Source organism: Dipodomys spectabilis, unplaced genomic scaffold (genome assembly GCF_019054845.1).
Source record: "Dipodomys spectabilis isolate Male_0828 unplaced genomic scaffold, ASM1905484v1 ptg000370l, whole genome shotgun sequence".
NCBI classification, from domain to species: Eukaryota; Metazoa; Chordata; class Mammalia; order Rodentia; family Heteromyidae; genus Dipodomys; species Dipodomys spectabilis.
This window is the reverse complement of record NW_024871047.1, coordinates 1,159,560-1,176,028: the sequence shown is the minus strand read 5'-3', so window position 1 is coordinate 1,176,028 and position 16,469 is coordinate 1,159,560. Positions and strand designations below refer to the sequence as shown.

The following is a 16,469-nucleotide window of genomic DNA, read 5'->3' as shown; positions in this document are numbered from 1 at the left end:
TTTTTTCTTAGGCTAAATGATTTCCTTTCTGTTTAAGAAAAATGTACTGGTTCTGGGCTTGGGCACTGGCCCTGAACTTTTTTTGCTCAAGGCTAGTGCTCTACCACTTGAGCCACACCTCCACTTCTGGCTTTTTTGTGGTTAATTGGAGATGAGAGTCTCATGAACTTTCCTGCCAGGGCTAGCTTTGAATTGCAGTCCTCAGATCTCAGCCTCCTGAATAGCTAGGATTGATTATAGGCATGAGCCACTAGTGCCTGGCTGATTTCCTTTTTCTTAAACAATCTTTTATATCAAAAAGCTTCTAGAAACCTCAGTTATGACCCATCCTCCTTTGTTTTTTGTGTTCTCATAAAATTTATATTTATGAAAATTTTAGTGATATAAAAACATTCTAGCCGGGCTCTGGTGGCTCATGCCTGTAGTCCTAGCTACTCTGGAGGCTGAAATCTGAGGATCATAGTTCAAAGCCAGCCTGGGAAGGAAAATCCCTGAGACTTTATCTCCAATAAACCCCTCAGAAAACATGAAGTGACACTGTGGCTCAAGTGGTAGAGTGCTCCCTGTGAGCTGAAGAGCTAAGGAATGGCGCTAGGCCCAGAGTTCAAGCCCCACAACCAACAAAAAACAAAACAAAACATGCTAATAATATAATTAATGGAAACTACAGGCCACTTCATACATACAAAGCAAAAAAGATTAGACATAAATATGCTTCATTTTTGTTCCAAGTAGTTATTTCTAAGATGTATAGGTCATCATTATTTTCTTGTTTTGTTTCTTGTTTTTGTGCCAGTCCTAGGGCTTGAATTCAGGGCATGGCACTGTTTCCGAGTTTTTGTGCTCAAGACTAGCACTCTACCATTTGAGCCAGAGCTCTGCTTCCAGCTTTTTGGTGGTTAACTAGAAATGAGTGTTAGGGGCTTTCCTGTCCATGCAGTGATCCTCAGATCTCAGACTCTTGAATAGATAAGATTAAGGTGTAAACCCTCTCCCCAGCTTATTTTCTTCTTTACTTTCCAATGTTATTGAAAAAAGTTGTGTTTATTATTTATAAGGGATATAATTTGGTATTCTGTTTGTTAAAAAATATACTAGCTGTTGGTTGCTGTTGGCTAATGCTGTAATCCTAGCTACTCAAAGGCTGAGATCTAAGGATCTGGTTCGAAGCTAGCCCATGTAGCCAAGTCCATGAGACTCTTTTTTTTTGGGGGGGGGGGCCTCCGGTCGTGAGGCCTGAACTCTGGGCCTGGGCACTGTCCCTCAGCTCTTCAGCTCAAGGCTAGCACTCTACCTCTTGAGCCACAGCGTCACTTCCGGCTTTTTTCTTTTTGCTTATGTGGTGCTGAGGAATCGAACCCAGGGCCTCAGGCATGCAAGGCAAGTGCTCTAACACTGAGCCACCCATGAGACTCTTATCTCCAATTAATCACCAAATAAATCAGAAGTAGAAATATGGCTCAGCAGTGGTAGCCATGAATGAAAAGTTAAGGGACAGCTAAGGGACAGCACCCAACCCTGAATTCAAGCTCCCGTATCTCTCTCTCTCTCTCACATACACACACACACACACACACACACACACACAGTACATTAAATGAAAGAAGGCACCCAATCTGTGCTGTTTGAAGCTGGCTCCTTAATGCTCTGCATATTGTTTAGTTCAGAGCAGACGTTTGGTTAAATATTATTCATATACTTAACTGAATGAATTAAAGTATCAGTTAGGCATGTACTTCATGCAAGCTGGTTAGTTTCTTTTTTTAAATAAGTTTTTTATTGCGTAAATACTGTACAGAGTGGTTACAATTACATGAGCAAGGTATTGAGTATATTTCTTTCTTTTTTTTTTTTTTTCGGTCGTGGCACTTGAACTCTGGGCCTGGGCGCTATCCCTCAGCCCTTCAGCTCAAGGCAAGTGCACTACCGTTTGAGCCACAGTGCCACTTCTGGTTTTCTGAGTGGTTTATTGGAAATAAGAATCTCGTGGACTTTCCTGCCTAAGCTGGCTTTGAACCATGATCCTCAGATCTCAGCCTCCTGAGTAGCTAGGATTACAGGCGTGAGCCACTGATGCTGGCCTATTAGTCTGGTTCTTGTTTGTTGACTATCTGTTTTGCACATAACTCTGTTCATTTTGTAAGTGGAAAACAAAAGCTCCATTAACCAGCAGAGGCTCAGTCTTCAGGAAACCTGGGCAGGAAAATAGAAGGCTAGATCATTCCTTTTGTAGCTTCTGTAGTTTCAGGGAAAATGGCATATGCATCACATTGAGGACTGATGAACCTTTTATATTTATGGATTTCTGTTTCTTCCTTTCCTTGTTCCACAGTTTCACCCAGCCACCTTCACCTATGCAGGCCAGAACTGGGATCCTAGGAAAGGCTTCACTGTAACTCGACCATCTTATCACTTCTATAGTAGCATAATTCAGTGTATTGCAGAAGTCAATGGGAAGATTCACAAATCGCTCTATCTTCCACAGCGTTTGGGTATGTAATTCATGCTTTTAGATTACAAAATAGGATCTCACTGCTTTGTGGAATCCCTTTTCTTTGGAATAAGTCTTACTGTAGCTACATCCCCTTTCACAGTGCTTAATAATTAGTGATTCAGAACTCTTATTATAATATGAAAAGAATAGAATAAAGCTTGCTGTCTCAATGCATTCTTTATATGATTGCTTTTTTGTTTTTATTAGTATATCTGAATTATAGAGAGGGATTTGTATATTTCTGTACATGTATATAATGTACTTTGATCAAATTCACCCCTCTATTACTCTTATCCCTATTCTCTCCTGCTAAAACCATTTAAAACAAGTTTTATTATTCTATTATCATACATGTATCTAAAGAACTTTGATCATATTCAACTCTGATTACCTTTTCTTTTCACCTTCCCCATTCTTGTTGTTGCTTCTTCCCACTCCCCAAAAGTTCCCATATTTTACACTCATGGAATTCCTTTTGTGTGTGTGTGTATATGGTGCATAGGAGAGAGAATATTGCAATACTTGCCTTTCACAGTCTGACTTGTTTCACTTAATATGATGATTTTCATTTCCATCTATTTTCCCTTCAAACAACATAATTTCATTCTTTATGCCTGATTAATACTCCATGCCGTGTGCGTGTACATATGTCACATTTTCTTTAATCATTCATTAGTTGATGGGGACCCAGACTGGATCCATAGTTTGGCTATTTTAAACAGTGTTGCTATGAATATAATCATGAATGTGTACATATGTCTATTATATTCTAACTTAAGTTTTTCAGATGTATGGTTAAGAATGGTATTAGATGATCTTATCTTTGTTTAGTTCTTATCTATCTTATCTATGTTTAGTTCTTTGAAGAGCATCTATACTGATTTCCATAGTGGGTACACTAACTTATATTCCCACCAAAAGTGTATAATGATCTCTTTTCCCAAATTCTTGCCAACATTTGCTGTTTTTGTTGTTGATGATTACTGCCATTCTAATTGGGGTTAAATACAGTCTCAGTGGAATTTTAACTTCATTTCCTTTATGGGTAAGATGCTAAACATTTTTCACGCATTTATTATGAACTGTTATTTTCCTGAAAGTGTTTTTTTTGACAGGTTAATTTGACTTCATTTCCTATCTTTATCCCTTTTATTTCTTTGTCTTGTATTCTTTCCCTAGTTAGGAATTTATGCATGATAAAGAGTAAGAGTAGATCTCTGCCCAGGCCCTCTGCCTGGTCTTTACTGTGAATGGGGAGACTTGGGGGGGAAATACAAAACAAGAGTTAAGAGTGGAAAGTGGACACCATTGTCTCATTCATGATTTTATAGGAAATTGATTCAGTATTTTCCTCATTTATGATAATGTTGGTTGTAGGTCGTTTGTGTGGTCTTTATTATGTTGAGGCATATTACTTCTATTCCATGTTTCTTTAGGGTTTTCATTTTCATCATGTTGTTGAATGTCGTCAAAGTCTTTTTGTTAAGTCTTTTCTGCATCTATTGAGATGTTCGTAAGATTTTTGTCCACATGTGCTATGTTATGTTAATTGATTAGCTTATGCTGAACCACATTTGTAAGTTTGGAATAAAACCAGCTTGACCACTGGGTGACCGTGGCTGATACCTGTAATTCCTAGTTACATAGGAGGCTGAGATCTGAGAATTGCAGATCAAAGCCAGCCCAGGCAGGAAAGTCCATGAGACTCTTATTTCCAATTAACCACCAGAAAACCACAAGTGGTGTACTGGCTCAAAGTAGTAGAGTCCTAGCCTGGAGCAAAAATTGCTCAAGGACGCAAGTCCCACGACTGACCAAAACAGCAGCAACAACAAGAACAATAACAACAAAAGTCAGCTTGACCAGTATGTATGATTTTTTTTTGGTTCATTGTGGGGCTTGAACTCAGGGCCTGGGTGCTGTCCCTGAGGCCTCTTTGTACTCAAGGAGCATTACCACTGAAGCCATAGTGCCACTTCTGGTTTTTTGAGTTAAGGTTAGTTGGAGATAAGAGTCTCACATGGAGTTTTCTGCCTGGGCTGGCAGATCTTCAGATCTCAGCCTCCTGAGTAGCTAGGATTACAGGTCGAGCCACCAGCATCCGGCTGTATAATTTTTTTTTAAACCAGAACATTTATTGTATGGCTAATCTTTTAAATTCTCAAGATGAACTGGATGCTCCAACAGGTACTCTCTTGGGTTTAGGTGTTGTTCCTTCATGGAATCCATGCCTGAATCTGTGATAGACAATTCTTAGGTGCCTCATCCTACTTGCTCCAGTAGTATTTCATCTCTTGGTCTTGACACTCCAGTTATACTTTCTCTTGCATTTGCCACACATCAACTTCTGAAGATGGTAGGCCTTAGAACCACAGAGGCAGCACAACGTGTACGTCTTATTGTGACGCTTTCTAGAGGATGATGTTCCCTTCATCATCTCACCTCTGCCACCAAGACCAAAGACACGGAAAAGGGGAACTGTATAATTTTTTTCTAGTCCTGAGGCTTGAACTCAGGGCCTGGGCTCCGTCCCTGCGCTTCTTTCGCTCAAGGCTAGCACTCCAACACTTGAGGCACAGGGCCACTTCTGGCTTTTTCTGAGGAATTGAACCCATGGCTTCATTCATACTATGCAAACACTCTACCACTGAGCCACAATCCCAGCCCTGAATGATCTTTTTTTTTTTTTAATGTATTGTTCAATTGTTTTGCAAGTATTTCACTGATAATTTTTTGTCTATTTCATCAAAGAAATTGGTCTGAAGGGTATTTTTGTCTTAGAATCCAGTTTTGTTATCAGAGTACCACTGGCTTCTTAGAATCAATTTTATAGTATTGTTTCCCTTTCTGTCTTATGAAATATTTGGGGGACCATTAGTCTTTGTTCTCTAAAAGTATGGAAAAATTCAGCAGTTAACCCACCTAGTCCTGTTTTTTTTTAAGAGGAGAAGGAGGATACATACCTTATTACTGATGTAATTTTTGTCATTTATTATAGATCTGGGTTCAAATTGGTTGGTCAATGTATCAAAAATGTGTCCATTCTTCTAGATTTTCCTGTTTATTAAAGTTTATGAAGTTTTCTCTAATTATCTTCTGAATTTTACTGGTATCTCCTTTTTCATCACTATATATTTTTTTTAAGTTGAAGGCTTCTTGAATTTTTATTTTGTGTACAAATATGATCTTTCATTGGGCTTGACGTCTTGGATAGTCCATTCACTTAGTCCAACTTAATGAAGCCGATGTCCTTCGCATACTGGCGGAAACACTGCCGGCACATGTTGAGCCCGTACTTCCGGATCAGACCGTGGCGATTAGAGCACACGCGGCAAGAGCGAGATCCCTGGCCGAATTTTCGGGAGTGACTCCAGTAGAGCTGCTGGTGACCCATCTTGCTTCCACAGGTCCAACGAGGAAAAAGGCTCATCACTATATTTTTGAATTTGCATCTTTTCTTTTTTGTTAGTTTGGCTAAGGGCTTCTAACCTTGTTTCCTATTTCAAAGAACCAACTTTTTGCTTCATTGATTCTTTGTGTTGTTCTTTTAGTCTCTATTTCATTAAATTATGTACAGAGCTTTATTATTTTCCCCATTTACTCTTTCAGAATTTGGCTTGTTCTTGCTTTTTAAAACCTTGAAACATGTCATTCAGGCATTCATTTGATATCTCTGCTTTTTAACATAAGCCCTTAAAAATTTTCCTCTTAGCACTGGTATTGTTATATCCCAAAGATTTTACTAAGTTGTATTTTCATTTTCCTTTTATTATAGGAAAATATTCTTTGGTGGGGGTTAAATTCAGGGCCTGAGCACTGTCCTTTAACTTAAGGCTGGTGTGCTACCACTTGAGCCATACTCAAACATGGCTCTCCACTTCAATCCTTATGGTGGTTAATTGGAGATAAGAGTCTTACAGATTTTCTTGCCCAAGCTGGCTTTGAACTGTTATCCTCAGATTTTAGCATCCTGAGTGGCTAATACAACAGGTATGAGCTACCAGTGCCCAGCTAATTATAAGAATTTAAAAAATCTTCCCTTTTCGTCAATGGTCAAATAATCATCCAAAAGTGAGTTGTTTTGTCTCCATATGTTAGAATATATATGTATATATATTGTTGTTATTGGTGGTGATGGTGGTGTGGTTGTGGTTCTTGAACTCTGGACCTGGGTGCTGTCCCTCAGCTCTTCAGCTCTACCACTTGAGCCACAGTGCCACTTCCAGTTTTTTCTGCTTATGTGGTGCTGAGGAATTGAATCCAGGGCCTCATGCATGCAAGGCAAACACTCTACCACTGAGCCACCTTCCCAGCCCCTGTTTGAATATTTTTTTGTAATTTCTTTTTCTGTTGATTTCCAGTTTTGTTTCATTGTTATGTGACAAACTATAAGACTTCCATTTAATAAGATTTTATGTCTACAGTGTGATCGTTTTTCAAGAAACATAGGTTTCTGGGTATAATATTATTTGGCAGTTGTATTCCATAGATGTCTGTTACATGCATTTGACATATAGTGTTATTTAATTTTGAATTTTCCTTCTGGACTTTTGGTCTGGGTAACCTATTAGTGAGAGTCGGATATTAATGTTACCCACTATTATTGTGTTGGAGTCTCAGGTTTTATTTTCATTAGTGTTTGTTTTATAAAATTGAGTATACTGATGTTTGGTGCATGTGTGTTTACAATCATAATGTCTTCCTGATGTACTGTTCCCTTTGTCAATGTATAGTTACCTCCTTTGTCTCTTTTGACTAGTTTTGGCTTGAAGTCTTCTTTGTCTTACACATGTATAGCTATTCCAATTTGCTTTCAGGATACATTTGCTTGGAAAATCTGTCCCCATCCTTTCAACTTAAATTTGTGTTTGTCTTTACCAGTGAGAGGTTTAGCAATAAATATTCCTACTTTATGGGGTTATCCCTGCGGGACTATGATATAATGCTGTACATTTAGGCTAAGTAATATATTTCTTGAAGTTTTATGTTACTGTTGCCCTTGTAATAATGTCATTCACTTAGGGAAGATTCCTTGCTCTCAGAGAATAGAGAAATGTGGTAGAGTCACAGAAAAGCATGATGCTTTTTTAGATCAGTAGGAGAAAAATCTTCCAATGGAGTGGATCTTAAACTGGAGACCAGATTTCCTAGTGATTATAGGATCTTTCTTACTAAAAACCCTCAAGATCTGGAGAGATGACCTTTTCTACTTACTGCTGTGACTCTTGGTATCCTTTAAGATCTTATTAGTGTTTTACAAACCATAGGATCTCCTGGTTTGCACCTATATTTTCTGTAACAAAAAGGGGAAAGGAATTGAGAATTCTCAAGAAGTACTCCAGGCTTTTCTGCTTCTGTGGGGCCTCTTGAGGTAGAATAAGTTGTGGCCCAGTTGTGAGCTGAGGCAGCTTGGGGTGGGACTATTCATTTGGGACTCTTCTCATTCTCCTTCTGATGTCAAGAAGACTGAGAAAGATGATGAAATGAACGAAAATAAAAGCCAGAGCAAGCAACCCAAGAGACCACTTCTTTCCCTAGGTCCTGTGGCAGCCAATTCTGAAGGTTGTATTATGACAGCCATCCATGTCAAACCTTGTCCAAACAAAATACTCTTTTGAAAACAGATCTGACAACTGAATCCAAAAGTGTGACCACTTACAACATCTGCATCAAAGTATCAAGCTGAGGTCTTTCTATATTTTTTCCAGAGTCTTAAAATCTCAGCAAGAGTGAAGAAGTGGTTTTGGAAAAGGGTAATAAATCTTACGAAAAGGTTGTCAAACTTTTGGTCTCCAGAAGAGATCATAGAGAAACTTAAAAAGGAAAGTCAGAAAATTTTTTAAGAAGAAAATATACAGGGGCTGGGAATGTGGCTTAGTGGTAGAATGCTTGTCTAACATGCATGAAGCATTGGGTTCAATTCCTCAGTACCACATACACAGAAAAAAAGGTGAATAAATGAAAGAAAAATTAAAAGAGAAAAAACAAGATTTAGAGGAATAAGATACGTACACACAAAAACACAGACATATATGAACCCGAGTCATAAAGAGAAATTTAGGAAGCATTACACATTGACTACTAGTAGGAAAATCCTTCACTCTAAATAGCCTGAAACTAGTTACTCTGCTTTTATGGCATTAAAACAACAGAGCTCAAATGGATAGTCAGGATGACCTGATTTAATCTCTTGCATTCTGTGATGTTTTCTGATATTTAGAAATGGGGAGACTTATTTGAGATCACTCCATGAAAGATGGCAATGGAACCCAGATCTTTTTTCATTATTTGAATAATACTTTATTTTATGTAATCAAACCCATGTAGATAATACCTTATATATTTAATGCAGTGTGTTTGTTCTTGTACAAATGGAAAAAATTAACATTTCTAGACCAATATGGCTGTATTTTTTTTTTTTTGTCAGTCCTGTGGCTTGAACTCTGGGCCTGGGTACTGTCTGTGAGCTCTTTCAGCTCAAGGCTAGCACTCTACCACTTGAGCCACAGCACCACTTCCAGTTTTCTGAATAGTTTGTTGGAGATAAGAGTCTCATGGACTTTCCTGCCCAGGCTGGCTTTCACCTGTGATCCTCAGATCTCAGCCTCCTGAGTAACTGGGATTACAGGCGTGAGCCACCGGCGCCAGGCTGGTTGTTAATTTCTGTACAATGCCAACTCAATATGGTAATTGGGATACTTTTTCCAAGTTGATGGCACATCTAATGTTTCCAAAAGTTCAAATTACAGACATACATCCATGCATACACCCCCCCCCCCAATAATAGCAGTATGCTATGCAGCAATAGCAGTAACAGTTTTTCTAACTTCTGTCCTCATCTGAACAAAATTAGAGACATCTAGAACATTTCATTAATAAAAAGATAAAAAAAGATAAACAAGACCCCAGATAAATGTGAAGTTCTTTTACTGTTGTGGTACCCAGTACTATTTTAAAATTAACTTCTCAATCATTATCTGGAAAGAAAGCATTCTGGAGTAATAACAGGTCTGATAAATCACAGGTATCACTCTTGTTTCTGAATTTCTGGGAGTTGCCTCCTAATCCACTTTAAAACTGACAAAAGAAAATCTGTCACACTGTGTTGCAGTCTTATTTTATGTTTTAAGCTCTTTCTCTAAATCCAGGTATATTTTTACATCTAGAAATGCTTTCTGATAGGCTTGTGAAAAAGTAGATGGAACATCTTGTGAAAAAGTAAATAATACTTATAATTTAATGCTTATTTTTGAGAACTTACTTGAGTTGTCTTCCTCATCAACAGTAACAGGACAATCTTCAAATCCAGTAAGTAGTTCCTAGGAGTATCTAAAGATTTTTAAATGTATGTATGTGTGTGTATGTATGGATAGATAGATAGATAGATAGATAGATAGATAGATAGATAGATAGATAGATAGATAGATAGGTAGATGCTCACCACTGTAATCCTAGCTCCTCAGGAGGCTGAGATCTGAGGATTATGGTTTGAAGCCAGCTTCGGCAGAAACTCCTTGAGACTTTTTTTCTTTTTCTTTTTTTTCTTTTTGCCTGTCCTAAGGCTTGAACTCTGGGCCTCGGCACTGTTCCTGAGCTCCTTTTGCTCAAGGCTAGCATGCTACTTCTTGAGCCACAGTGTCACTTCCAGCTTTTTCTGTGATTTAATTGGAGATAAAAGTCTCACAGATTTTCCTGCCTAGTCTGGCTTCAGTCCATGATCTCAGATCTCAGCCTCCTGAGTAGCTAGGATTACATGTGTAAGCCATGGTTGCCCAGCTTCCTTGATATTTTTATCTCCAATTAAACATTAAAAAGTTGAAAGTGGAAATGTGGCTTAAGTGGTGGAGTGTTAGATTTGAGCAAAAAGCTTAGGAACAGCGTCCAGGCCCTGGATTTAAACCCTAGGATCTACACAAAAATGAATAAACACAAATAGAAAGACAGAAAGAAAAAAAAGAAAGAGAAAGAGAGAGGGAAGGAGGGAGGGAGAGAGGGAGGGGGAGAGAGGAAAGAAAGAAAGGAAAACAGGTAGGAAGAAAGAAAGGAAAACAGGTAGGAAGAAAGAAAGAAAAGCAGGTAGGAAGAAAAGAAGGAAGGAAAAGAAAAGAACGAACCTGAAGGTCTTTTCAATATTTGTAAACGCCTATCAGAAATCACCTCACAGTTAAAAGATGTCACATAAAAGATGTCACATAAAAGATGTCACAGTTAAAAGATATGTCACATAAAAGTATATTCTATGATTAAGATTTTTTGTCATTTGTTTTATTTGCACGTTCCCTCATGGCATCTGCTCTTTTCCAGAAATCAAGAGAGAAAATATCTCTATCAAATACAACCACCAGAGACTTCTGTTAGGAGACACCCTTTTCCTGCAGTGTGTTGCAGAAACCACATACAATGGACGGATCAAACTGGATTGGGTATTTAACCGGAAAGATGTAAGGACACTGTCTTTGCTCTAGTTTTTACAAAGTCTGTCCATATCCTTGCTCCCTGCCTTTCCACTCTGTGCTTAGTCTAGGTCAAGAACCAGCCTAAGTGCTAGCAGGTCAACAATACTAAAAATTACAGCTGCTTTTCAGGAAGCGTGTCATATTGTGATTCATTTGTTACATACGTGGTTTATTAAAAATGCAGGCATAAGTTCACTTCTTCATATTTATTTGTTGGGCTTCATATTTGTTGGGCTTTTTAAAGAACTATTTTTTGTTTCATTTAAAAATTATCTTCAATTAGTTACACAAAAAGATTTTATTTCAACATGCCAATTTATTTATTTATTTATTGGGGGGGGGGTCCGGTCATGGAGCCTGATCTCTGGGCCTGGGCGCTGTCCCTCAGCTCTTCAGCTCAAGGCGAGCGCTCTACCACTTGAGCCACAGCGCCACTTCCGGCTTTTTTCTTTTTGCTTATGTGGTGCTGAGGAATTGAACCCAGGGCCTTGAGCATGCAAGGCAAGTGCTCTACCACTGAGCCACCTTCCCAGCCCTCAACATGTCAATTTATAAGTACAATACATCTTAATCAGTGTTATCCCTTCCATCATTTTTCCCTTCCTCTGTCTCAATACCACCCACTCCAGTTGACTTTTGGGCTTCTCTTTTGAGCCTTGAGATATGTTAATCATGTGTAACTTGTCAATGATCTCATTGAATTTCTATTCTCTCATCTTACCCCCTCAGTCTAAGAAAACCCCCAGGTGTTGCGAAGTTAAAAGGAACTTGTACCAAGGTTCCACTGTGTACAAAAGCTATAGTAATTTGACCATATGGAATGTAACCATGGAAGACAAGGGTTTGTACGTATGCAGAGAAGACAACAACACTGCCCTACAAGCCAACATCACCATCACTATATACAGTATGTAATTTCTTATTCTTCACTCTTTTTTTGAGTCATCTTGTGAATTGTTTACCTGAGTTGTTTACTTTTCTCCCCTTTTCATAGTGAATCATTCAGGTACTCCTACATTTATCTCCCAGTGTTAAGCTATCTACCACTTGGTTCCCAATGTTTCAGGATTTAAAGCCTATTTGCCCTTTTAACTTGACATATGGATTGCATACTGGGAAACATTGTGATATAGCTCTCATACCTTTCTTTTTTGGCTAACTAGAGGTATATAATTCAGAGAATTAAGGTGATGCAACTCATAAGTATTTTGGCCTAAATAAATAATGAAGAGTTCTGAGACTTCTTTGCCAATTTCTGTGTGCTTTTTGGACAAGTCTCTTTACCTCTCTAAGCTTCATTTTTATCATGTATAATATGATGATGGAGGGTGCCCCTTTGTAATGAGAGTATAGTAGAGAGAACTAAGTATAATTAATTTAACTAAATTACTTTGTTTTCATGTAAGTCTTTTCTTATAAAGATATTTGTATATCACCCATACATACATCCTCCAAGGTACACAATAATAGCCATAATTCTTCTTGGCACAATTATATAGACTATATTGATGAATATATACATGAATGCAAAAACTCAGTTTAAGTATGTATGAAAGTGCTCACCTATTAAGCCTAGAGGTTTATCTGAATTATATACCATGTGTTCAGCATTTACAAAGCTTTTGGTTCAAGCTTCAGCACCCCAACAAAGAAACAAAAAACACTTCATTTACAAATGCTAATATCAGGGGAGAGGGAGGTTGGGAGGGAAAAGACTGGAAGAAAATGAGGGAGAGGGTGGTAACATTGTTCAAAAAGAAGTGTACTAAATACCTGACTTATGTAACTAACTTCTCTGTACACCACCTTTACAATAAAAGTTAAAAAATACTAATATTAATCCATACATAAATATTACAAATATACAAACATTCTGGGTTTATTCTTTTTTTGTGTGGGTACTGGCGTCTGAACTCAGGGCCTTGCATTCTTACTTGGCTTTTTCACTCTCAAGGCTGGCACTATTCCACTTGAGCCACATCTCCACTTCCAAGTTTTTTTCTGGTTGGTTGTAGCTGAGTTTGCTGACTTCAAATCATGATCCTCAGATCTCAGACTTCTGAGAAGCTAGGATTACAGGCATGGGCCACTGGTGCCAGGATCCAGGATTCTTTTTTCTTTTTTTTTTTTTTTTCTTTTGCTTTTTTAGGGCCTGGGTGCTGTCCCTGAACTTTTGTGCTTAAGGCTACCACTCAGCCACTGGCAGCACATCTCTACTTCCAGCATTTTTGGTGGTTAATTGGAGATAAGAGTCCCACTGGTTTTCCTGACCAGGATGGCTTTGAAATGCAATCCTCAGATCTCAGCCTCCTGAGTAGCTAGGATTGGTTTTATTCTTTATAAAATTTTTTTTTTACTACCTTCAGTTCAGTTAAATGCTCTCCAGCTGAGTTTATGAACTAACATTTTTTAGTTTTCTCAGCCTCCTGATTCCACATCTCTTCAGTATCATTTGAGCTGGCTTTAGCTGAAAGCTACCTGATTAAATATAGCTTAAACGGTCAAAACACATACCATACATAATAGTCGAGATGAGCAGCTCCAGAGTTCATTGACTTAGTGGATCACCCGTTTCCTCTGAAAGCTAAATTCTTCTCATTATTTTACTCCATTTTGTCAGTATCTTCAAAGTGCTCAGCATGTTGCCAAAGTTCTATGACATTCTATATGACATTGATAGTGTCTCAAGAAAGGGAAAACTGGAATTCTTGTGACTTTTTTGTTCATTTTTAAACATTGGGCAACTTTTCCCAGAAGTCCCTTAGTGAACTTCTCCTCATGTTTTATTTATCAGAAATATAATTCTTGCCCAGTTTAAATAATCACCTGGCAAGGAATACAATCATTTTGAATAGTTTAAATGGGTGATTCTCAACTGGACAGTAGTTGAATGCATTGGGAATATATGAGGGGTATATTTTTTACTTTGTGAAAATGACTGGTATTAATGAGATAAAGGATTATAAACATCTTGTAAAATGTAAGACAATATTGTGCAGCAAAGAATTGGCATGCCTAATATGCAAATAGTGCCACCTTTTCTGAAAAGTTAACATGGAAAAACAATAGCTTTTGATGTGTGTGGGGAGGTCGGTCATGGGGCTTGAACTCAGGGCCTGGGATCTATCCCTGAGCTCTGTTGCTCAAGGCTAGCCCTCTACTACTTTGAGCCACAACACCATTTCCGTTTTTTGTTTTTTTTTGTTTTGGGGATTTTTTTTTTTTGTGGTTAATTGGAGATAAAAGTCTCACAGACTTTCCTGACCAGGCTGGATTTGAACTGTGATTCTCAGATATCAGCCTCCTGAGTAACTAGGATTACAGGCATGAGCCACCAGCGCCTGACTAACAATAGCTTTTGTCAATTAAAATTTTACTCCTTGGGATTTGGAAATACATGGCTGCTGAGACTTGAAGCCAAGGCTTTGTGAATGCTAAATACATACTGGACCATTGAGTTTCATCTCTCAGGCTCAATAGGCTAGGGCTTTTATGCATACTTGAAATGAGTTTTTGTATTTGTATATGTATTCCCCAGAATACTGTCTACCTCTAAAAGTGTGCTAAGATAAATATGGATATTATTGTTTGTATTTGAGTATAAGACGTGTGTGTGTGTGTGTGTGTGTGTGTGTGTGTGTGTGTGTGTGTGTGTGTCTTTACAAGAAAAGAACAACTTTCCGGATGTTGTATTCCTAGCCACTCAAGCTGCTGAGTTCTAAGAATTGTGGTTCAAAACCAAGTTGGCCAGGAAAGTCTGTGAGACTCTTATCTCCAATAAACTATTAAAAAGCCAGGAGTGGAGCTGTGGTCCAAGTAGTAGATCACTAGCTTTGAGCAAAAGAAGATCAGGAACAGTGCCTAGTCCCTGAGTTCAAGCCTCAGGACTGACACACACATACACACACAAAAGAACAACATGAATACAAGATAATTAGGTTAAACTGAAGTATACTTGAGTTCAAGCCTCAGGACTGACACACAAAAAAGAACAACATGAATGCAAGATAATTAGGTTAAACTGAAGTATACCTAATTCTCTCCAGTATTCAGTTTGTAGTAACACTAATATCGGCAAAATAAGCAAGGGAAGCTGGTCACTGTTGGCTCACGCCTGTAATCCTAGCTACTCAGGAGGCTGAGATCTGAGGATCTCGGTTCAAGGCCAGCCCAGGCAAGAAAGTCCATTAGACTCTTATCTCCAATTAATCACCAGAAAACCAGAAGTGGTGCTGTGGCGCAAGTGGTAGACCACTAGCCTTGAGCTGAAGAGCTCAAGGACAGCGCCCAGGACCAGAGTTCAAGACCCACAAATGACCAAAAAATAAATAAATAAATAAGCAAGGGATATCCTGCCACATCACCTCCTGCGGAGTCTGCGTGAGAGATCGTGTTAGACAAAGAGCTTCAAGGAAGCATGCCTGCAGGAAGGGGGTGTTGGTTCAAGGCTTCCCACACACTTGGCTGCACCTTTATAGCCTCTACCTTTATTCTTACTATATTCTTCTTGGCTGTATATTCGTTGCCTTTATTCTTGTTTTGGTTATTTTTCTATTGATCCGCGAACAGAGCATGTTGCTTCTTTCTAGTCCAATAGAGACAGCTTCTCTGAATAATAAAGACTAGGACCAAAGATTAAATGTGGGCAGTGCCCCAATCAATATATCATCTGATTTGACGCTGCCTCCAGAAACTCCTACAACTTCACAAGCAGTTTTGCGGCTCACTCATAGTAAATATAGAAACTTAAAATTTCTAGATATGTTACAACAGGCAGAGTTAATGAATTAAACTAAGCTAGAAGGAGTTATCCCAGAAGCTCAGAGAGTTCTAGAAAAAGGGACCCCTGATAATAAAAGGAAAAGAAAGATTCCCCCAACAGTTATGATTAAGTTTACTCAAGCTTACGTTATAGGGAATAGATGGTGGTTTCCCACAAAATATAAAGTTAGTGACATCACATTTCTTGAACCGACCAATGAACTATTGTCTTATACAGGAGCATATAAAGATGAAAATAGATGGATTAATGTAAAAGGAAAAAGGGTATTTTGGAACTCATTAAATTTTATACAAAGATTAGGTAGATCTAGACCATTATGGTGTTTATTATTAAAACAACAACAAGATAGTTTAAAATAACAATTAGAAATTTATGTGAACAAATATTGGGATTAAAATGATAAAAAACGGAGAATGGCTGACTTAACCTAGAAGTGGATTTTAGGATGGTTTTAAAGGGACTTGAAAATATATGAAAAAAAATAAAAAGAGTACAATATAAGTACAGCCCTGTCTTAGGTTTGTTAATTATTAAACATAAAAAGGCTGAATAGATGACACATTCTATTAAACTATATGCTAGACTTGTTTCGCACCACTTAGCTTAAGCAGTTGGTGGGATAGTCATCAATTTTCATGTAATCCACCAATGCTTTACTTTTCTTAAAAATTGATTACATGCTTAAATAAACAAAGAATCTATGTCACAATCACACACTGTATAAAAATGTTAATTC

The 16,469-nt window shown here is 38.1% G+C and overlaps 2 protein-coding genes and 1 pseudogene across 7 annotated transcripts in view; 1 reads left to right on the top strand and 2 right to left on the bottom strand.

Moving 5' to 3' along the window:
• LOC122096363 (vascular endothelial growth factor receptor kdr-like) overlaps nt 1-16,469 on the top strand; it is a 179,940-nt gene that overhangs the window by 63,930 nt on the left and 99,541 nt on the right. For all 3 annotated transcript variants that reach the window (XM_042666894.1, XM_042666892.1, XM_042666893.1), the window contains exons 6-8: nt 2,333-2,492; nt 10,799-10,935; nt 11,680-11,857. In XM_042666894.1, the coding sequence (XP_042522828.1) occupies nt 2,333-2,492; nt 10,799-10,935; nt 11,680-11,857 (475 nt within the window). The remainder of the gene's footprint in view (nt 1-2,332; nt 2,493-10,798; nt 10,936-11,679; nt 11,858-16,469) is intronic.
• Nucleotides 1-16,469, bottom strand: part of LOC122096366 (40S ribosomal protein S29-like) — a 40,098-nt gene that overhangs the window by 17,482 nt on the left and 6,147 nt on the right. For 3 of the 4 annotated variants that reach the window (XM_042666897.1, XM_042666898.1, XM_042666896.1), the window contains exon 2: nt 5,718-5,919. In XM_042666897.1, coding sequence (XP_042522831.1) covers nt 5,718-5,888 — 171 coding nt within the window. In that variant the 5' untranslated portion in view covers nt 5,889-5,919. Of the gene's footprint in view, nt 1-5,717; nt 5,920-8,434; nt 8,440-16,469 lie in introns of those variants that run through there. The other variant, XM_042666899.1, reaches the window with a different exon arrangement.
• On the bottom strand, nt 4,616-4,931 carry LOC122096365 (annotated as a pseudogene).